Here is a 24,171-nt window from a genome sequence, read left to right as displayed (position 1 = left end):
TGGCTACTTTGAAGAATCTAAAATATATTTTGATTTGTTAAACACATTTTTAGTTACTACATGATTTCATATGCGTTATTACATAGTTTTGATGTCTTCACTATTATTCTACAATGTAGAAAAAATTAAGAAAACCCTGGAATGAGTAGCTGTCCAAACTGTTGACTGGTAGTGTGTGTGTGTGTGTGTGTGTGTGTGTGTGTGTGTGTGTGTGTGTGTGTGTGTGTGTGTGTGTGTGTGTGTGTGTAAATATATATATTTAAAACACAAAATATTACATGACCCTCCCCTGAACCAGATTAAAATATTACTAAACCCTCCCCTTGACTGAAATTGAAATAACGTCACCCTCCCCCCAATTTCCTCCAGGTACCCGTTCTGTAAATGTTGATCCGCCCAGCAGTGCTGAGTTAGTTTTGTCATCTGCATTCAATCGTAGTGAACAAACAAAACGAGTAGTTACATTGACTGTATACTGTGAATGTTATTGTTAAACCTGTCAACCTCCTATCCTCTGAAAAAAAGCTGCTGAGTGATGATCATTGAACAAGTTTGTCCACATTCCCTGTAACGATACAGTGCCAGCAGCGTAACGGATCTCTATGGAGAAGCATCTCTCTTGATACTTATCTTCTTTGTCTCCACAGACTCTTGATTAGTCTCCTACATGGCGGCTAACAGCGATTTCCTCTTAACATTTCAAGGTGAGTGTTTAATAGACTGTAATGCCATTCTGATACAGCTTAACACCGCTGGTGCTCAGTCTTATAGACTCTATACATTATTATAATAATAATAATGCCATTCAGATCAGTGGAGGCTCCACTGAGGAGGAAGGGCAGGACCATCCTCTTTAGTGAATTAAATAAAAAATAAAAATAGTGAAGCATTGAAAAAGTTATTCATTTTAGAATAAACTATACTAAATATATTCACGTCACCTAATAACTGATTAAAACACTCTGTTTTGCAATGAAGGTCTACAGTAGCCTCAACGGCACTCTGTAGGGTAGCACCATGGTGTAGCCGGAGGACAGCTAGTTTCCGTCCTCCTCTGGGTACATTGACTTCAATACAAAACCTAGGAGGCTCATGGTTCTCACCCCCTTCCATAGACTTACACAGTAATTGTGATAACTTCCAGAGGATGTACTCCAACCTATCAGAGATCTTGCAGCGTGAACTGACATGTTGTCCACCCAATCAAAGGATCAACAAATGTATTTAGTACTGAAAGCATAAGCTACAGGTAGCTAGCACTGCAGTGCATAAAACGTGGTGAGTAATTAACCAAAGAGAGAGAGAGACAATATTTGAATAGTTTTGAACAAGTTAATTTCTTCAAAAATCCTGATATTACCAGGTTGTGCCCACTAGATGGTGGTATTGGGTGGTTTTTTTCTGAATCAGAATCTCATAACCTTTCTCTTTACTAACATTCTGAATCAGAATCTCATAACCTTTCTCTTTACTAATATTCTGAATCAGAATCTTTGTCTTAACCTTCCTCTTTACTAACATTCTGAATCAGAATCTCATAACCTTTCTCTTTACTAACATTCTGAATCAGAATCTCATAACCTTTCTCTTTACTAATATTCTGAATCAGAATCTTTGTCTTAACCTTCCTCTTTACTAACATTCTGAATCAGAATCTCATAACCTTTCTCTTTACTAACATTCTGAATCAGAATCTCATAACCTTTCTCTTTACTAACATTCTGAATCAGAATCTTTGTCATAACCTTTCTCTTTACTAACATTCTGAATCAGAATCTTTGTCATGACCTTTCTCTTTACTAACATTCTGAATCAGCGTCTTTGTCATGACCTTTCTCTTTACTAACATTCTGAATCAGCGTCTTTGTCATGACCTTTCTCTTTACTAACATTCTGAATCAGAATCTTTGTCATGACCTTTCTCTTTACTAACATTCTGAATCAGAATCTTTGTCATAACCTTTCTCTTTACTAACATTCTGAATCAGAATCTTTGTCATGACCTTTCTCTTTCCTAACATTCTGAATCAGAATCTTTGTCATAACCTTTCTCTTTACTAACATTCTGAATCAGAATCTTTGTCATGACCTTTCTCTTTACTAACATTCTGAATCAGAATCTCATAACCTTTCTCTTTCCTAACATTCTGAATCAGAATCTTTGTCATAACCTTTCTCTTTCCTAACATTCTGAATCAGAATCTTTGTCATGACCTTTCTCTTTCCTAACATTCTGAATCAGAATCTTTGTCATAACCTTTCTCTTTCCTAACATTCTGAATCAGAATCTTTGTCATAATCTTTCTCTTTACTAACATTCTGAATCAGAATCTCATAACCTTTCTCTTTCCTAACATTCTGAATCAGAATCTTTGTCATAACCTTTCTCTTTCCTAACATTCTGAATCAGAATCTTTGTCATGACCTTTCTCTTTCCTAACATTCTGAATCAGAATCTTTGTCATAACCTTTCTCTTTCCTAACATTCTGAATCAGAATCTTTGTCATAATCTTTCTCTTTACTAACATTCTGAATCAGAATCTTTGTCATAATCTTTCTCTTTACTAACATTCTGAATCAGAATCTTTGTCATAACCTTTCTCTTTCCTAACATTCTGAATCAGAATCTTTGTCATAATCTTTCTCTTTACTAACATTCTGAATCAGAATCTTTGTCATGACCTTTCTCTTTCCTAACATTCTGAAACAGACTTTGACAGTTCTGATGGCCATTTGGGTGGGAACGGAGATGCGACTACCATCAGTATCGAGGACACGGGGGCAGGAAGTCACAAACCTCAGAAACAGAGGAGATCTGCACCGGTGACATCCTTCGAAGAGGACAATGACCCATTGGCCAATGACGACAAGACTGAGGTCAGAAAAATTCATACACTATATGACCAAAAGTATGTGGACACCTATTGGTCGAACATCTCATTCCAAAATCATGGTCATTAATATGGCGTTGGTCCCCCCTTTGCTGCTATAACAGCCTCCACTCTTCTGGGAAGGCTTTCCACTAGATGTTGGAACATTGCTGCTATAACAGCCTCCACTCTTCTGGGAAGGCTTTCCACTAGATGTTGGAACATTGCTGCAATAACAGCCTCCACTCTTCTGGGAAGGCTTTCCACTAGATGTTGGAACATTGCTGCTATAACAGCCTCCACTCTTTTGGAAAAGGCTTTCCACTAGATGTTGGAACATTGCTGCTATAACAGCCTCCACTCTTCTGGGAAGGCTTTCCACTAGATGTTGGAACATTGCTGCTATAACAGCCTCCACTCTTCTGGGAAGGCTTTCCACCAGATGTTGGAACATTGCTGCTATAACAGCCTCCACTCTTCTGGGAAGGCTTTCCACTAGATGTTGGAACATTGCTGCTATAACAGCCTCCACTCTTCTGGGAAGGCTTTCCACTAGATGTTGGAACATTGCTGCTATAACAGCCTCCACTCTTCTGGGAAGGCTTTCCACTAGATGTTGGAACATTGCTGCTATAACAGCCTCCACTCCTCTGGGAAGGCTTTCCACTAGATGTTGGAACATTTCTGCTATAACAGCTTCCACTCTTCTGGGAAGGCTTTAAGGTCGGGCACTGATGTTGGGCGTTTGCGAGCCAGGCCTAGTCGGTGTTCCAATTCTTCCAAAAGGTTTTCGATGGGGTTGAGGTCAGGGCTTTGTGCAGGCCAGTCAAGTTCTTCTACACTGATCTCGACAAATCATTTCTGTATGGACCTCGTTTGTGCATGGGGGCATTGTCATGCTGAAACGGGAAAGGGTCATCCCCAAACTGTTGCCACAAAGTTGGAAGCACAGAATCCTCTAGAATGTCATTGTATGCTGTAGCGTTGAGATTTCTCTTCACTGGAACTAAGGGGCCCGATCCATGAAAAACAGCTCCAGACCATTATTCCTCCTCCACCAAACTTTACAGTTGGCACTATGCATTGGGGCAGGTAGCGTTCTCCTGGCATCCTCCAAACCCAGATTTGTCTTGTTGGACTGCCAGATGGTGAAGTGTGATTCATCACTCCAGAGAACGCGTTTCCACTGCTCCAGAGTCCAATGGCGGTGAGCTTTACACCACTCCAGCCGACGCTTGGTATTGCGCATGGTGATCTGAGGCTGGTGTGCGGCTGCTCGGCCATGGAAACCCATATCATGAAGCTCCCTACGAACAGTTGTTGTGCTGACGTTGCTTCCAGAGGCATTATGAAGCTCTGTAGTGAGTGTTGCAACCGAGGACAGATTATTTTTACGTGCTTCAGCATTCAGCAGTCCTGTTCTGTGACCTTGTGTGGCCTACCACTTCGTTGCTGAGCCGTTGTTGCTCCTATCCGTTTCCACTTCACAAGCACTTTACAGCACTTACAGTTGACCGGGGGCAGCTCTAGCAGGGCAGAAATTTGATGAACTGACTTGTTGTTAAGGTGGGATCCTATGACGGTGCCACGTTGAAAGTCACTGAGCTCTTAAGGGCATTCTACTGCCAATGTTTGTCTATGGAGTTTGCATGGCTTTGTGCTCCATTTTATACACCTGTCAGCGGGTGTGGCTGAAAGGGGTGTCCATATACTTTTGTACATATAGTGTAGTTTACCACGTTATAACGTAACATTGACAACGTATAGGCTGTAAACGGTAAGCACTTAGTTACAGCCCAGATGGTGTCAATGTTTGGTTCAGAAAATAAAAGCCCATTTAATGTTTCTGATAATGAATCTGATTCTGTGATTGTGGTGTTTTGTTACTGGATGTGAGTTATATTGTTTTAAAATACATGTTTCTTTTTTCCTTCAGCTGTTGTCTGGGCAGAAGAGAAGTGCTCCTTTCTGGACCTTTGAATATTGTCAGAGGTTCTTTGACGTAGAGACACACCAGGTACTTCAACTGACTTCATCTGTTCACCTGAATTGAATCGGCCAAACAAATAGGCCTTTTTTGAAAACATAATATTTATTTTTGTAATGACATTTGCAATGAGTATTTAAGAATGAATTAAATTCACATTGGATCAGGACCGGATTTTTTATTTGTGGGGGAAAACAGCCGGTTTGTGTAGAAAGAATTGCAGTTTTATAATGCTATTCTACACATTTTGTCATGAGGCGAAGAGAAAATGTTGCAGTTTAAAAGCACATTTCCTGCAATTCTACACTTGTTGGCATGGGCCAGAGAGAGAGATTCGCTGTTTTATAGCTCGTCTCATGCTATTGTTGACATTTTGCATTGAGGCTGAGAGATTTAAAACAAAACAACAAAAATACATATTTTTTTATTTTTTTATTTTTTTAATAATAATAATAATTTTCTTAGCATATGTGTAGAATTGCAGGACAACTATCTAGGCCCCCTAGATATATGCTATCTAGGCCCCCCACCACGACCTCCAGGTGACCCATAACCCCAAAAAGCAGAACAAAAAGTTGGGGGCCCCGTACCCTGTGTGCCCTTTCGGTAATCCATCCCTGCATAAGATAGGCGTCCATCTTGGATATGTGATCATGTATTTATTATATTTGTGTTGTAACGACCGTGGTTGTAACGCCCGTGTTTACAACGACCGTGTTTGTAACGCCCGTGGTTGTAACGACCGTGGTTGTAACGCCCGTGTTTGTAACGCCCGTGGTTGTAACGACCGTGGTTGTAACGCCCGTGGTTGTAACGCCCGTGGTTGTAACGCCCGTGGTTGTAACGACCGTGGTTGTAACGACCGTGGTTGTAACGACCGTGGTTGTAACGACCGTGTTTGTAACGCCCGTGGTTGTAACGCCCGTGGTTGTAACGACCGTGGTTGTAACGCCCGTGGTTGTAACGCCCGTGGTTGTAACGCCCGTGTTTGTAACGCCCGTGTTTGTAACGACCGTGTTTTGTAACGACCGTGGTTGTAACGACCGTGGTTGTAACGTGTTTCCTTTAGGTGAGAGAGAGAATCCTGGGTTCGTTATTGCCATGGCCAGGGAAGAACTTTGTCCATCTCTACATCCGCAACAACCCTGATCTTTATGGTGAGCATGCGTCCTTCCTACTAGTCCTGAGGTGTTGTTACCTTAATGTTTTCCGTTAGCGCCAGCTGTCGGCTAATCAGACACTTCTTATTTTCAGCCGTCTACTTTTTCCACTTCAACTAGGTTACTTTTAATTAAAAGTATTTTTTAATTGGTTAGTCCGTCGATCCCACTCTCGCTACAATGAACGATATGCATCTTCTACCAATCTATCGATAGGACAGGCGCCTCTCAGTCACAAAGCGAGCGACGACATGGTTACGTAGCCTGCGGTCTGTCCCACCTCCCGGGTACAATTTGTGTGTGTTGTGGTTGGTTGCAGTTGAATTTCTTTCCACAGAGGAGAGAGAGAGAGCATGATGGACGTCCCATATGGTAACGATGATACTAAAAATCCACGACTTAATTATTGTTTTCTGACACATTCATTTCTTTTCTTTTGTGTGTTTCACATAGCCAGCCACGTGGCGTCGTGGCGCCAGGTAGGAGTCGTGGCGCCAAGTAGGCTATTTACTGTGTGTTGATTTGCAACTGAACAGCCAGTGTTGACTAGTGTATAAAAGGTGTCGAACTGACTGAATAAAGTTGTTGTCATATAGTGCCTTCGGAAAGTATTCAGACCCCTTGACTTTTTACACATTTTGTTACGTTACAGCCTTATTCTAGAATGGATTAAATTGTTTTTTCCCCCTCATCAATCTACACACAATACCCCATAATGACTAAACATTTTTGCAAATATATGAAAAATAAAAAAACCGAAATATCACATTTACATAAGTATTCAGACCTTTTACCCAGTACTTTGTTGAAGCACCTTTGGCAGCGATTACAGCCTCAAGTCTTCTTGGGTATGATGCTATAAGCTTGGCAAACCTGTATTTGGGGAGTTTCTCCCATTCTTCTCTGCAGATCCTTTCAAGCTCTGTCAGGTTGAATGGGGAGTGTCGCTGCACAGCTATTTTCAGGTCTCTCCACAAACTAAAACATTCTTGGCGACTTTTCTCGACTAAAACTTTCTTAGTTAGATGTCAAATTGCGCGACTAAAACATTCTTGGCAAAAACGTTCATTAGTAACAGATTTCTTGAGTGATCTTAGATTCATTCTGGGGGTTTAGAGGAAGTTAAATAGACGACATGGGGGACAAACATCATTCCAGTTGTGTTTGAAAACTCTACAATCACGTGTGCTCTACAAAAACACGGTAAACAACAGCCTCTTGCTAGGGGCTCACTTGAATTAAAGGGGAACTACACCCAAAAACCAACAAGTGGTCCTAATGGGGTTTATAAGCGTTGTTGTGGACTTAGAACATCCAATTATGTTGTTTTTCTATTAAAAAAGTGTTTTTTTGTTGTTTTTTTAAGAGCGAAAACCTGAACAAACTGTGTATAAACGGAAACCTTGGAAAAACCAATCCTGTAATTTATTTTCAAGATAATTTAGGATATTTACTTCATTTTTCTGTTTTAATAAAATACATAATTTGAAGAGAAAACATAATTGTGGCAATTAATATCTTGCAGGGGAAACTATAAATGAGACTTTAATCTCAAGAGAAGACGAGATTAAATGTTAAAAAAGGTTTAAATAGTTTTGATCGTATTGACCGAGACCAAGACCAAACAGCAACACCCTGGACTCATACATTTTCACTAAAGTCTTTCTAGACAATACCACAACACATTTTTTTAAATGTGAGAACTCGATAAATTATTCAATCATTTCGCTGTGTGTTTCAGATGGAATTAAGGCATGAAAATGTAAAAGGCCACCTAGAGCTCCTTCTGCAAACCATTTTGAACGCAGAGGGGCTAGCTACTTTTTATATTTGGCTGGCTACTCTATGTACTTGTGGATAACACTGAGTATATAATGACACCTGTGTCTTGATGAGGGCATTCAACAAGTGGCAGAATAAAATTCAACCCCAACAAGTGGATTCAGGGACGTGGAAGCAGCATTTGAAACTGGCCCATGATGCACAGTCAAATACTACAGATTACTGATACCGTCCGTCAATCTCTGTGCCACCAGGTCCCTTCTGGATCTGTGCTACTCTGGTTTTTGTCATCGCCATCTGTGGAAACATCTCTGACTTCCTGTTTTACCTGGGGCAACCGCAGTATAAATATGTCCCAGAGTTCCGGAAAGGTGAGTCTGTCATATTAAGTTTTTCGAGGGTAAAACAAAACACAGGATCAAACTGACTCCTCCACTTTCCCCAAAACTCAGTCAAATAGATACTGAACACAACAACAACAAAAAAAGTCCCGTAAATGTTTTAGAAAAGAATGTGATTGTTGCTACTGTTTCCTCTGCGTGTTTTTTTATTTCCCAGTGACCATTGCGGCCACGGCGATCTACAGCTATGCGTGGCTTGTTCCCCTGGCCCTGTGGGGTCTGCTGGTCTGGAGAAACTCCAAGGTTATGAACACAGTTTCTTACTCATTCCTGGAGACGGTGTGTGTCTACGGATACTCCCTGGCCGTCTACATACCTGCTGTGGTAAAACATGACAGATTACACCGTTTTATGTCTGATTATGTGGCATTGTTTATATTTTATTAGCTTTGATATTGTCACATTTACTTTGTTGGAATGCTAATGTTGAGGATATATTTATTCCTTTCTTTTTTTAATGATGTTGTTGTTGACAGGTGTTGTTGTTGACAGGTGTTGTTGTTGACAGGTGTTGATGTTGACAGGTGTTGTTGTTGACAGGTGTTGATGTTGACAGGTGTTGTTGTTGACAGGTGTTGTTGTTGACAGGTGTTGTTGTTGACAGGTGTTGTGGATCATCCCGTACGAGGCCGTCAGGTGGTTTTCCATTGTTGTGGCTCTCTGTCTCTCTGGTTCCGTCCTGGTGTTGACCTTCTGGCCCGCCGTCCGTGACGACCAGCCCCGGGTTGCCATAGCGATCATGACGGCCATCGTGGCGCTCCACATCCTCTTGGCGTTCGGTTGTAAGGTAACCATTCCGGGAAAACACACCTGGGTCGTGTTCATTAGGGCACAGCGTAGCAAAACGTTTCTAAACCTTGTGCACCGTGGAAACCCCAGAATGAGTGTTTCTAATTGGGCAAGTGCAGACCGTTTTTTTTTTTTTTTCTTTTCGTGCCTAGTGAACACGACACCAGCCTTACGGAGTTGGGTCATTCCTGGTCATGTAACACAATGTCCTGATTTAAAAAATCGCCGACTTGACCCAGTTTAGATAACCTCACCTGGCTGCGCTCTGTAGCACCAATGGTTGCATCTCCAAAATGGGACCCACACAATGACTCGATGAGCTCAGTTACCTCCTCACTATTCTACTGAAGCCTTGTAGCGTGGCAACTGCCTGAGCGCTACACCCAAGACCACGGTATCTTTGGTTACACTCCTTCGTGACGGCCACTTTTGGAGGGTCCCTCTTGACAGCGCATGAGAAAGAGATTTAAAGGAGTCAAGTTAGTTAGTTTACGGGAGGGAGGGAGGGAGGGAGGAAGGAAGGAAGGAAGGAAGGAAGGAAGGAAGGAAGGAAGGAAAGGAAGAAAGGAAGGAGAGAGAGGAGGGAGGGTGAAGGAGGTTGTCAGAAACAATGACTGACTGGAAAATGGACAGTCATTCCACTTCGACGTGTGACTACAGCTAGCTACTCAAGAGAATCACGTCTCTGGGTCGTTCCACGAAATGGGTGCCTTTTTGGACATGCAAACTTCTAAAAAATAAAAAATATATATCTTTCAACATTCAATTGCATGGAGGATATGTTTAGCCGACAGAAAATACTGTCAAATTGTTTTAAAAATTATGATAATGCTCTTTTAGTGTAAGTGCTGTTTGAAAATACATTTCATTCTGTTTTGGTGGGATGGAGTTTTGGACTGCCTGGTGACATCACCAGGCAAATGTGTTAGGTAAATGTAAATGGTAAATGTGGTAAATGGTAAATGTGTTAATAGACCAATAAGAAAGAGTTCCAAATCTCTCTGCCAATAACAGCTAGTTTTCAGTTTTCCCCTCCCACTCATAGCACTCCCAGACAGTCCAAGCAAAATTATTGCTTAATAAATTGCTCTTTACTAAGAATCTATTTTTTGTTTCTTTTTGACGATTGTAATTAAAAATAATCACATTAAGGTACTTAATTGTTACCCAGAAAAAATGATTTGCTATTGAGATAAAAAACAAAATGGCTGCATTGAACCTTTTATCAAATTTTCCAAACTTTTAATTGAGTGAACAGAGTTGACATGTTGACCTTGACCACCTTAGTCAAAGATGATAAAACAATTTATAAATAGACCAAAAAGAGAGAGAAAACTTACTTCCTTTTCCACCATGCTGTTCAGAAGACCCCAAACGATGTCACCTGCTGTGAATCATTTAATTTGGTGGAATGGTACAATATACTGCTTTCACATATCATTCTCAGTATGTTTCCTGTTTCTTAAAACAGCTCTACTTTTTACATTTTTCTTGTCCGCATTCACCTTTTATATAGCCATTGCTTTTGCCGGGTAGGAGCAAGAGACATTCAACTTTGTTGAGACCGTTGTCGTGGTAACCTGACAGCTGCATATGGGAGTATTGTGTGTAGATTAATCCATTTTAGAATAAGGCTGTAACGTAACAAAATGTGGAAAAAGTCAAGGGGTCTGAATACTTTCCGAAGGCACTGTATGTAAAGTTTCCTATTGTATGTAATTCATTTGTGGATGTCCATTATCCATTTTGTATGGTATGTTACGAATTGCTTAAAATGAGGGACAGATGTAAATTATAATCTTCAGAAATTACGCAAAAGGCACTGATTTCGTGGAACGACCCGTCTACTCACAGAGAGAGATTGAGTGTCAGAAGGGCTTAATAAAAAAAAGACGGACAGGAAATGAGGTTCATCAGAAATGGCACCCTATTCCCTATATAGTGCACTACATTAGATCAGAGCCCTATGGCACCCTATTCCCTATATAGTGCACTACTTTTGACCAGAGCTCTATTCCCTATATAGTGCACTACTTTTGACCAGAGCCCTATGGCACCCTATTCCCTATGGGGGTCCTGGTCAAAAGTAGTGCACTATAAAAGGAATGGCGGTGTCATTTGGGGCAGATCCCCGGTGTTCTCTCAGAATAAATGATTTGCTGTGTTTATTTTTATTCCAGGCTTACTTCTTCAGTACGTTGGAGGTTGAACACACTGCGATCGATGCTATGGAGGACCATGGAACCAATTCATCTCCAACCATGTAGATGCACAGAACTAATACAATGTCCTGAGGTAAATGGTGGAACTAAAGATATTTGAGTTGTAGACCATTCACACCTCCGCTGGTGGTCTGAAATAGCCACTTGTGTAACTAAATATATGAATAACATGTTAGCGGCTCCTTCACCGCAGCCAACGTGAGTAAAATATAATAATAACATATACCATTTACTAGATGCTTTTGTTCAAAGCGACTTAGCCATGTGCGCATACATTGAACTAACCTGAAATTAGTGCTGAGCGATTAACCAACATGTCTTTTGGGGGGGGGGGGGGGGGGGGGGTTATTAAAACACTAATTGACCGACTCAAGTTCGATTACTTTAATTCCATTTAGTTAGGTTTTTTTTTGTGAGAGAAATGAAATCATTCATGAGAGACATCGGACAAGTCAAGAACTATGTGGGGCTGAATGGAGTTGTGGTTTTCATATACTGTGAAAATATCTACTTTAAAATAATTTGACTAGTTCTTTAGTCAGACAGCTCTGCAGCATCCTAACTAAATAGGATGACTACAGACAGTACAGTCTGGGGAACATAACATTAGATGGTCTGACTGATACTGTCTGGTCAGAGGTGATGACTACAGTACAGTCTGGGGAACATAACATTAGATGGTCTGACTGATACTGTCTGGTCAGAGGTGATGACTACAGTACAGTCTGGGGAACATAACATTAGATGGTCTGACTGATACTGTCTGATCAGAGGTGATGACTACAGACAGTACAGTCTGGGGAACATAACTTTAGATGGTCTGACTGATACTGTCTGATCAGAGGTGATGACTACAGACAGTACAGTCTGGGGAACATAACATTAGATGGTCTGACTGATACTGTCTGATCAGAGGTGATGACTACAGACAGTACAGTCTGGGGAACATAACATTAGATGGTCTGACTGATACTGTCTGGTCAGAGGTGATGACTACAGACAGTACAGTCTGGGGAACATTACATTAGATGGTCTGACTGTTACTGTCTGATCAGAGGTGATGACTACAGACAGTACAGTCTGGGGAACATAACATTAGATGGTCTGACTGATACTGTCTGGTCAGAGGTGATGACTACAGTACAGTCTGGGGAACATAACATTAGATGGTCTGACTGATACTGTCTGATCAGAGGTGATGACTACAGACAGTACAGTCTGGGGAACATTACATTAGATGGTCTGACTGATACTGTCTGATCAGAGGTGATGACTACAGACAGTACAGTCTGGGGAACATAACATTAGATGGTCTGACTGATACTGTCTGGTCAGAGGTGATGACTACAGTACAGTCTGGGGAACATAACATTAGATGGTCTGACTGATACTGTCTGGTCAGAGGTGATGACTACAGACAGTACAGTCTGGGGAACATAACATTAGATGGTCTGACTGATACTGTCTGATCAGAGGTGATGACTACAGTACAGTCTGGGGAACATAACATTAGATGGTCTGACTGATACTGTCTGATCAGAGGTGATGACTACAGACAGTACAGTCTGGGGAACATAACATTAGATGGTCTGACTGATACTGTCTGATCAGAGGTGATGACTACAGTACAGTCTGGGGAACATAACATTAGATGGTCTGACTGATACTGTCTGGTCAGAGGTGATGACTACAGACAGTACAGTCTGGGGAACATAACATTAGATGGTCTGACTGATACTGTCTGATCAGAGGTGATGACTACAGACAGTACAGTCTGGGGAACATAACATTAGATGGTCTGACTGTTACTGTCTGGTCAGAGGTGATGACTACAGTACAGTCTGGGGAACATAACTTTAGATGGTCTGACTGATACTGTCTGATCAGAGGTGATGACTACAGTACAGTCTGGGGAACATAACATTAGATGGTCTGACTGATACTGTCTGATCAGAGGTGATGACTACAGACAGTACAGTCTGGGGAACATTACATTAGATGGTCTGACTGATACTGTCTGGTCAGAGGTGATGACTACAGACAGTACAGTCTGGGGAACATAACATTAGATGGTCTGACTGATACTGTCTGGTCAGAGGTGATGACTACAGACAGTACAGTCTGGGGAACATAACATTAGATGGTCTGACTGATACTGTCTGATCAGAGGTGATGACTACAGTACAGTCTGGGGAACATAACATTAGATGGTCTGACTGATACTGTCTGGTCAGAGGTGATGACTACAGACAGTACAGTCTGGGGAACATAACATTAGATGGTCTGACTGATACTGTCTGATCAGAGGTGATGACTACAGACAGTACAGTCTGGGGAACATGACATTAGATGGTCTGACTGATACTGTCTGATCAGAGGTGATGACTACAGTACAGTCTGGGGAACATAACATTAGATGGTCTGACTGATACTGTCTGATCAGAGGTGATGACTACAGTACAGTCTGGGGAACATAACATTAGATGGTCTGACTGATACTGTCTGATCAGAGGTGATGACTACAGACAGTACAGTCTGGGGAACATAACATTAGATGGTCTGACTGATACTGTCTGGTCAGAGGTGATGACTACAGTACAGTCTGGGGAACATAACATTAGATGGTCTGACTGATACTGTCTGATCAGAGGTGATGACTACAGTACAGTCTGGGGAACATAACATTAGATGGTCTGACTGATACTGTCTGATCAGAGGTGATGACTACAGTACAGTCTGGGGAACATAACATTAGATGGTCTGACTGATACTGTCTGATCAGAGGTGATGACTACAGACAGTACAGTCTGGGGAACATAACATTAGATGGTCTGACTGATACTGTCTGATCAGAGGTGATGACTACAGTACAGTCTGGGGAACATAACATTAGATGGTCTGACTGATACTGTCTGATCAGAGGTGATGACTACAGACAGTACAGTCTGGGGAACATTACATTAGATGGTCTGACTGATACTGTCTGATCAGAGGTGATGACTACAGTACAGTCTGGGGAACATAACATTAGATGGTCTGACTGATACTGTCTGATCAGAGGTGATGACTACAGTACAGTCTGGGGAACATAACATTAGATGGTCTGACTGATACTGTCTGATCAGAGGTGATGACTACAGACAGTACAGTCTGGGGAACATTACATTAGATGGTCTGACTGTTACTGTCTGATCAGAGGTGATGACTACAGACAGTACAGTCTGGGGAACATAACATTAGATGGTCTGACTGATACTGTCTGATCAGAGGTGATGACTACAGACAGTACAGTCTGGGGAACATAACATTAGATGGTCTGACTGATACTGTCTGATCAGAGGTGATGACTACAGTACAGTCTGGGGAACATAACATTAGATGGTCTGACTGATACTGTCTGATCAGAGGTGATGACTACAGACAGTACAGTCTGGGGAACATAACATTAGATGGTCTGACTGATACTGTCTGGTCAGAGGTGATGACTACAGTACAGTCTGGGGAACATAACATTAGATGGTCTGACTGATACTGTCTGATCAGAGGTGATGACTACAGTACAGTCTGGGGAACATAACATTAGATGGTCTGACTGATACTGTCTGGTCAGAGGTGATGACTACAGACAGTACAGTCTGGGGAACATAACATTAGATGGTCTGACTGATACTGTCTGGTCAGAGGTGATGACTACAGACAGTACAGTCTGGGGAACATAACATTAGATGGTCTGACTGATACTGTCTGGTCAGAGGTGATGACTACAGTACAGTCTGGGGAACATAACATTAGATGGTCTGACTGATACTGTCTGGTCAGAGGTGATGACTACAGACAGTACAGTCTGGGGAACATAACATTAGATGGTCTGACTGATACTGTCTGGTCAGAGGTGATGACTACAGTACAGTCTGGGGAACATAACATTAGATGGTCTGACTGATACTGTCTGATCAGAGGTGATGACTACAGTACAGTCTGGGGAACATAACATTAGATGGTCTGACTGATACTGTCTGGTCAGAGGTGATGACTACAGTACAGTCTGGGGAACATAACATTAGATGGTCTGACTGATACTGTCTGGTCAGAGGTGATGACTACAGACAGTCTGGGGAACATAACATTAGATGGTCTGACTGATACTGTCTGGTCAGAGGTGATGACTACAGACAGTACAGTCTGGGGAACATAACATTAGATGGTCTGACTGATACTGTCTGATCAGAGGTGATGACTACAGTACAGTCTGGGGAACATAACATTAGATGGTCTGACTGATACTGTCTGATCAGAGGTGATGACTACAGTACAGTCTGGGGAACATAACATTAGATGGTCTGACTGATACTGTCTGGTCAGAGGTGATGACTACAGACAGTACAGTCTGGGGAACATAACATTAGATGGTCTGACTGATACTGTCTGATCAGAGGTGATGACTACAGACAGTACAGTCTGGGGAACATAACATTAGATGGTCTGACTGATACTGTCTGGTCAGAGGTGATGACTACAGACAGTACAGTCTGGGGAACATAACATTAGATGGTCTGACTGATACTGTCTGGTCAGAGGTGATGACTACAGTACAGTCTGGGGAACATAACATTAGATGGTCTGACTGTTACTGTCTGGTCAGAGGTGATGACTACAGTACAGTCTGGGGAACATAACATTAGATGGTCTGACTGATACTGTCTGATCAGAGGTGATGACTACAGTACAGTCTGGGGAACATAACATTAGATGGTCTGACTGATACTGTCTGATCAGAGGTGATGACTACAGTACAGTCTGGGGAACATAACATTAGATGGTCTGACTGATACTGTCTGATCAGAGGTGATGACTACAGACAGTACAGTCTGGGGAACATAACATTAGATGGTCTGACTGATACTGTCTGATCAGAGGTGATGACTACAGTACAGTCTGGGGAACATAACATTAGATGGTCTGACTGATACTGTCTGATCAGAGGTGATGACTACAGTACAGTCTGGGGAACATAACTTTAGATGGTCTGACTGATACTGTCTGATCAGAGGTGATGACTACAGACAGTACAGTCTGGGGAACATAACATTAGATGGTCTGACTGATACTGTCTGATCAGAGGTGATGACTACAGTACAGTCTGGGGAACATAACATTAGATGGTCTGACTGATACTGTCTGATCAGAGGTGATGACTACAGACAGTACAGTACAGTCTGGGGAACATAACATTAGATGGTCTGACTGATACTGTCTGGTCAGAGGTGATGACTACAGTACAGTCTGGGGAACATAACATTAGATGGTCTGACTGATACTGTCTGATCAGAGGTGATGACTACAGACAGTACAGTCTGGGGAACATAACATTAGATGGTCTGACTGATACTGTCTGATCAGAGGTGATGACTACAGACAGTACAGTCTGGGGAACATAACATTAGATGGTCTGACTGATACTGTCTGATCAGAGGTGATGACTACAGACAGTACAGTCTGGGGAACATTACATTAGATGGTCTGACTGATACTGTCTGATCAGAGGTGATGACTACAGTACAGTCTGGGGAACATAACATTAGATGGTCTGACTGATACTGTCTGATCAGAGGTGATGACTACAGTACAGTCTGGGGAACATAACATTAGATGGTCTGACTGATACTGTCTGATCAGAGGTGATGACTACAGTACAGTACAGTCTGGGGAACATAACATTAGATGGTCTGACTGATACTGTCTGATCAGAGGTGATGACTACAGACAGTCTGGGGAACATAACATTAGATGGTCTGACTGATACTGTCTGATCAGAGGTGATGACTACAGTACAGTCTGGGGAACATAACATTAGATGGTCTGACTGATACTGTCTGATCAGAGGTGATGACTACAGACAGTACAGTCTGGGGAACATAACATTAGATGGTCTGACTGATACTGTCTGGTCAGAGGTGATGACTACAGTACAGTCTGGGGAACATAACATTAGATGGTCTGACTGATACTGTCTGATCAGAGGTGATGACTACAGTACAGTCTGGGGAACATAACTTTGAGGATTTAAAAATAATAAAGTCATCAAATAAAATAAGTAATATACACAACTGAAATATATAATTATTTCATGGTAATTTCCTATGTTTCTATTGATGTCTACCCAATGTGGAACTGACAGAGACAATTGAATGTTCATTATTTTTGGCTTTGGAATTTGCGTTAAAAAGCTCTCAAATAATTTGACCGTTATTATTTCATAATACATTTCATTTTTTCTTTTTTTAATCATCGAAATCAAAAACCGTGATACATAAAAAAAAAAATTTTTGCCGAACTGAACTGTCTTCAAAAAGCACTAATCGCTCAGCACTTCCTGTAATACACACATGTGAAAAAACTAGTGAATGTATCATGTGGTTTTCCATGCCACTGTACATCCTGTTGGAAGTGTCATGTTCAGGTAAGGTTTTAGCGGGGGACATTTTTAATGTTTTTTACTCATTGTCTACAAATGTGTGAGTTAGCAGAAAAACATTTCTTATTTATTTACCACCTGTTTTGCCCAACATCATCTGACATCAGACTTCCTGTCCTGGAAATGATTTCTCCTTCCCACAGGGAACAAGTGAACAATTATTTTTTAATTGCAACGTCTCCTGTTACCTTTTATTAGGTAGGATCAAGTTGCCGTGGCGATGGTGTCGTGGTGTCGTCTTGGTTACCGACCTGCTGCACCGACCTTGCCCGGGTGGTTCTTCCTGTTAAAGCCCTTAAAGACACAGTAATGTGTTACAGCACGACACACACACACACACACACCTGGATTGTATTCATTTGGTACCAAACGGAAGAAAATGGACTGAAACAATAATAAACGTTTTCCGTTGCAAAATGTTTTAAAATGTTTTTCATGTGTATGTACTAATGAATTCGACCCTGGTTCAAATACCTGGGTTATTTACCAAATGGCACCCTATTTCCTATGTAGTGCACTGCTTTTGACCAGGACCCCTATAATGTAGGGTGATATTTGGAATACCCCCCCCCCCCGCGCTGACTTCTGGAAACGGACACTGGTGGTGGCAACATGATGTTATTTGTAATGGGATGGTGTCTACACTCTCTGCCTTAACTATATAGAACTAAACATGAGTAGTGTTACTGGGTAGATCCCTTCCTTCCTGTTTACCTAGTCATAGTTTTACTGTTATATATATATATATATATATATATATACACATACAACTTGATATTGATAAGACACTGTTCACAAAAAAATGTCATTTGAAAGACGCTTCTTTTGTATTAAAATGTTTTCCATTGTTACCGAGTCATTACTATCGCATATACTAAATGTACAGAAAACAGCTGCAAGAGGCATAGAAACTGCCAGTCCTCTGTCTTCGTTATACACTGCTAGAGGTCCAGAAACTGCCAGTCCTCTGTCTTCGTTATACACTGCTAGAGGTCCAGAAACTGCCAGTCCTCTGTCTTCGTTATACACTGCTAGAGGTCCAGAAACTGCCAGTCCTCTGTCTTCGTTATACACTGCTAGAGGTCCAGAAACTGCCGGTCCTCTGTCTTCGTTATACACTGCTAGAGGTCCAGAAACTGCCAGTCCTCTGTCCGCGTTATACACTGCTAGGGGTCCAGAAGCTGCCAGTCCTCTGTCTTCGTTATACACTGCTAGAGGTCCAGAAACTGCCGGTCCTCTGTCTTCGTTATACACTGCTAGAGGTCCAGAAACTGCCAGTCCTCTGTCCGCGTTATACACTGCTAGAGGTCCAGAAACTGCCAGTCCTCTGTCTTCGTTATACACTGCTAGAGGTCCAGAAACTGCCAGTCCTCTGTCTTCGTTATACACTGCTAGAGGTCCAGAAACTGCCGGTCCTCTGTCTTCGTTATACACTGCTAGAGGTCCAGAAACTGCCGGTCCTCTGTCTTCGTTATACACTGCTAGAGGTCCAGAAACTGCCAGTCCTCTGTCCGCGTTATACACTGCTAGAGGTCCAGAAACTGCCAGTCCTCTGTCTTCGTTATACACTGCTAGAGGTCCAGAAACTGCCAGTCCTCTGTCTTCGTTATACACTGCTAGAGGTCCAGAAACTGACGGTCCTCTGTCTTCGTTATACACTGCTAGAGGTCCAGAAACTGCCAGTCCTCTGTCTTCGTTATACACTGCTAGAGGTCCAGAAACTGCCAGTCCTCTGTCTTCGTTATACACTGCTAGAGGTCCAGAAACTGCCAGTCCTCTGTCTTCGTTATACACTGCTAGAGGTCCAGAAACTGCCAGTCCTCTGTCTTCGTTATACACTGCTAGAGGTCCAGAAACTGCCGGTCCTCTGTCTTCGTTATACACTGCTAGAGGTCCAGAAACTGCCGGTCCTCTGTCTTCGTTATACACTGCTAGAGGTCCAGAAACTGCCAGTCCTCTGTCCGCGTTATACACTGCTAGAGGTCCAGAAACTGCCAGTCCTCTGTCTTCGTTATACACTGCTAGAGGTCCAGAAACTGCCAGTCCTCTGTCTTCGTTATACACTGCTAGAGGTCCAGAAACTGCCAGTCCTCTGTCTTCGTTATACACTGCTAGAGGTCCAGAAACTGCCGGTCCTCTGTCTTCGTTATACACTGCTAGAGGTCCAGAAACTGCCAGTCCTCTGTCTTCGTTATACACTGCTAGAGGTCCAGAAACTGACGGTCCTCTGTCTTCGTTATACACTGCTAGAGGTCCAGAAACTGCCAGTCCTCTGTCTTCGTTATACACTGCTAGAGGTCCAGAAACTGCCAGTCCTCTGTCTTCGTTATACACTGCTAGAGGTCCAGAAACTGCCAGTCCTCTGTCTTCGTTATACACTGCTAGAGGTCCAGAAACTGCCAGTCCTCTGTCTTCGTTATACACTGCTAGAGGTCCAGAAACTGCCGGTCCTCTGTCTTCGTTATACACTGCTAGAGGTCCAGAAACTGCCGGTCCTCTGTCTTCGTTATACACTGCTAGAGGTCCAGAAACTGCCAGTCCTCTGTCCGCGTTATACACTGCTAGAGGTCCAGAAACTGCCAGTCCTCTGTCTTCGTTATACACTGCTAGAGGTCCAGAAACTGCCAGTCCTCTGTCTTCGTTATACACTGCTAGAGGTCCAGAAACTGCCAGTCCTCTGTCTTCGTTATACACTGCTAGAGGTCCAGAAACTGCCGGTCCTCTGTCTTCGTTATACACTGCTAGAGGTCCAGAAACTGCCAGTCCTCTGTCTTCGTTATACACTGCTAGAGGTCCAGAAACTGCCAGTCCTCTGTCTTCGTTATACACTGCTAGAGGTCCAGAAACTGCCAGTCCTCTGTCTTCGTTATACACTGCTAGAGGTCCAGAAACTGCCAGTCCTCTGTCTTCGTTATACACTGCTAGAGGTCCAGAAACTGCCAGTCCTCTGTCTTCGTTATACACTGCTAGAGGTCCAGAAACTGCCAGTCCTCTGTCTTCGTTATACACTGCTAGAGGTCCAGAAACTGCCAGTCCTCTGTCTTCGTTATACACTGCTAGAGGTCCAGAAACTGCCGGTCCTCTGTCTTCGTTATACACTGCTAGAGGTCCAGAAACTGCCGGTCCTCTGTCTTCGTTATACACTGCTAGAGGTCCAGAAACTGCCAGTCCTCTGTCTTCGTTATACACTGCTAGAGGTCCAGAAACTGCCAGTCCTCTGTCTTCGTTATACACTGCTAGAGGTCCAGAAACTGCCAGTCCTCTGTCTTCGTTATACACTGCTAGAGGTCCAGAAACTGCCAGTCCTCTGTCTTCGTTATACACTGCTAGAGGTCCAGAAACTGCCAGTCCTCTGTCTTCGTTATACACTGCTAGAGGTCCAGAAACTGCCAGTCCTCTGTCTTCGTTATACACTGCTAGAGGTCCAGAAACTGCCAGTCCTCTGTCTTCGTTATACACTGCTAGAGGTCCAGAAACTGCCAGTCCTCTGTCTTCGTTATACACTGCTAGAGGTTCAGGGGGTAGAATCTTCTTTTAGGCATTAGATTGTAATGTAATTGTCTGCATCACTTCCAATCCCCCATATGTACAGTACCAGTCAAACGTTTTTGCACACCTACTCATTCCAGGGTTTTTCTTTATTTTTACTATTTTCTACATCTGTAGAATAATAGTGAAGACATTAAAACTATGAAATAACACATGGAATCATGTAGTAACCAAAAAACTGTTAAACAAATCAATATATATTTTAGATTCTTCAAAGTAGCCACCCTTTGCCTTGATGACAGCTTCGCACACTCTTGGAATTCTCTCAACCAGCTTCATGAGAAATGATTTTCCAACAGTCTTGAAGGAGTACCCACATATGCTGAGCACTTGTTGGCTACTTTTCCTTCACTCTGCCGTCCAACTCATCCCAAACCATCCCAATTGGGTTGAGGTCAGGTGATTGTGGAGGCCAGGTCATCTGATGCAGCACTCCATCACTCTCCTTCTTGGACAAACAGCCCTTACACAGCCTGGAGGTGTGTTTTGGGTCATTGTCCTGTTGAAAAAAAAATGATAGTCCCACTAAGCGCAAACCAGATGGGAACGCGTACCGCTGCAGAATGCTGTGGTAGCCATGCTGGTTAAGAGTCCCTTGAATTCTAAATAAAACCAGACAGTGTCACAAGCAAAGCACCATTACACCACCTCCATGCTTCACGGTGGGAACCACACATGCAGAGATGATCCGTTCACCTGTGTCTCACAAAGACACAGCGGTTGGGACCAAAAATCTCAAATTTGGACTCATCAGACCAATGGACAGATTTCAACCGGTCTAATGTCCATTGCTCGTGTTTCTTGGCCCAAGCAAGTCTCTTCTTCTTATTGGTGTCCTTTAGTAGTGGTTTCTTTGCAGCAATTCAACCATGAAGGTCTGATTCACACAGTCTCCTCTGAACAGTTGATGTTGAGATGTGTCTGTTACTTGAACTCTGTGAAGCATATATTTGGGCTGCAATTTCTGAGTCTGGTATCTCTAATGAACTTATCCTCTACAGCAGAGGGAACTCTGGGTCTTCCTTTCCAATCTGAGGCTGGTGACTGTAATGAACTTATCCTCTGCAGCAGAGGTAACTCTGGGTCTTCTTTTCCAATCTGAGGCTGGTGACTGTAATGAACTTATCCTCTACAGCAGAGGTAACTCTGGGTCTTCCTTTCCAATCTGAGGCTGGTAACTCTAATGAACTTATCCTCTGCAGCAGAGGTAACTCTGGGTCTTCCTTTCCATTCTGAGACTGGTAACTCTAATGAACTTATCCTCTGCAGCAGAGGTAACTCTGGGTCTTCCTTTCCTGTGGCTGGTAACTCCTAATGAACTTATCCTCTGCAGCAGAGGTAACTCTGGGTCTTCCTTTCCTGTGGCTGGTAACTCCTAATGAACTTATCCTCTGCAGCAGAGGTAACTCCGGGTCTTCCTTTCCTGTGGCTGGTAACTCTAATGAACTTATCCTCTGCAGCAGAGGTAACTCTGGGTCTTCCTTTCCTGTGGCGGTCCTCATGAGAGACAGTTTCATCATCGCGCTTGATGGTTGTTGCGACTGCACTTGAAGAAACGTTAAAAGTTCTTGAAAGGTCCCGGATTGACTGACCTTCATGTCTTAAAGAAATTATGGACTGTTGTTTCTCTGCTTCTTTGAGCTGTTCTTGCCATATATGGACTTGGTCTTTTACCAAATAGGGCTATCTTCTGTATACCACCCCTACCTTGTCACTACACAACTGATTGTCTCAAACGCATTAAGAAGGATTTTTAACAAAGCACACCTGGTAATTGTGCATTCCAGGTGAATAACCAATGAAGCTGGTTGAGAGAATGCCAGGAGTGTGCAAAGCTGTCATCAAGGCAAAGGGTGGCTACTTTGAAATCTCAAAATATATTTTGATTTGTTGAACACTTGTTTGGTTACACTACATGATTCCATATGTGTTATTTCATAGTTTTGATGTCTTAACTATTATTCTACAATGTAGAAAATAGTAAAAATAAAGAAAAACCCTGGAATGTGTATGTGTCACCAAACACTTGACTGGTACTGTATATACACATCACACCCTTCAGCTCCATTCAACCCCTCCCATCTCTCTCTCAGCCCCTCCCATCTCTCTCTCAACCCCTCCCATCTCTCTCTCAACCCCTCCCATCTCTCTCTCTCAACCCCTCCCATCTCTCTCTCTCAACCCCTCCCATCTCTCTCTCAACCCCTCCCATCTCTCTCTCAACCCCTCCCATCTCTCTCTTAACCCCTCCCATCTCTCTCAACCCCTCCCATCTCTCTCTCTCAACCCCTCCCATCTCTCTCTCTCAACCCCTCCCATCTCTCTCTCTCAACCCCTCCCATCTCTCTCTCGTAACCCCTCCCATCTCTCTCTCTCAACCCCTCCCATCTCTCTCTCTTAACCCCTCCCATCTCTCTCTTAACCCCTCCCATCTCTCTCAACCCCTCCCATCTCTCTCAACCCCTCCCATCTCTCTCTCTCAATCCTTCCCATCTCTCTCTCTCAACCCCTCCCATCTCTCTCTCTCAACCCCTCCCATCTCTCTCTCTCAACCCCTCCCATCTCTCTCTCTCAACCCCTCCCATCTCTCTCTCTCAACCCCTCCCATCTCTCTCTCTCAACCCCTCCCATCTCTCTCTCTCAACCCCTCCCATCTCTCTCTCTCAACCCCTCCCATCTCTCTCTCTCAACCCCTCCCATCTCTCTCTCAACCCCTCCCATCTCTCTCTCAACCCCTCCCATCTCTCTCTCAACCCCTCCCATCTCTCTCAACCCCTCCCATCTCTCTCAACCCCTCCCATCTCTCTCTCTCAACCCCTCCCATCTCTCTCTCTCAACCCCTCCCATCTCTCTCTCAACCCCTCCCATCTCTCTCTCAACCCCTCCCATCTCTCTCTCTCAACCCCTCCCATCTCTCTCTCTCAACCCCTCCCAT

General features: G+C 43.0%; 1 protein-coding gene across 3 annotated transcripts in view; it reads left to right on the top strand.

The window, feature by feature from the left end:
• The window catches only part of yipf1 (Yip1 domain family, member 1), a 29,985-nt gene extending 11,451 nt beyond the window's left edge, over positions 1 to 18,534 (top strand). For all 3 annotated transcript variants that reach the window (XM_055866049.1, XM_055866050.1, XM_055866051.1), the window contains exons 2-10: positions 648 to 704; positions 2,712 to 2,878; positions 4,808 to 4,888; positions 5,928 to 6,015; positions 8,055 to 8,171; positions 8,359 to 8,525; positions 8,806 to 8,988; positions 11,171 to 11,285; positions 17,886 to 18,534. In XM_055866049.1, the coding sequence (XP_055722024.1) occupies positions 668 to 704; positions 2,712 to 2,878; positions 4,808 to 4,888; positions 5,928 to 6,015; positions 8,055 to 8,171; positions 8,359 to 8,525; positions 8,806 to 8,988; positions 11,171 to 11,257 (927 nt within the window). In that variant the 5' untranslated portion in view covers positions 648 to 667 and the 3' untranslated portion in view covers positions 11,258 to 11,285; positions 17,886 to 18,534. The remainder of the gene's footprint in view (positions 1 to 647; positions 705 to 2,711; positions 2,879 to 4,807; positions 4,889 to 5,927; positions 6,016 to 8,054; positions 8,172 to 8,358; positions 8,526 to 8,805; positions 8,989 to 11,170; positions 11,286 to 17,885) is intronic.
• Positions 18,535 to 24,171: the final 5,637 nt, after the last annotated feature.

The sequence above is a fragment of the Salvelinus fontinalis genome, chromosome 17, assembly GCF_029448725.1.
Source record: "Salvelinus fontinalis isolate EN_2023a chromosome 17, ASM2944872v1, whole genome shotgun sequence".
Classification (NCBI taxonomy): domain Eukaryota; kingdom Metazoa; phylum Chordata; class Actinopteri; order Salmoniformes; family Salmonidae; genus Salvelinus; species Salvelinus fontinalis.
The sequence above is the reverse complement of the archived record's forward strand: the minus strand, read 5'-3'. Positions and strand labels throughout refer to the sequence as shown.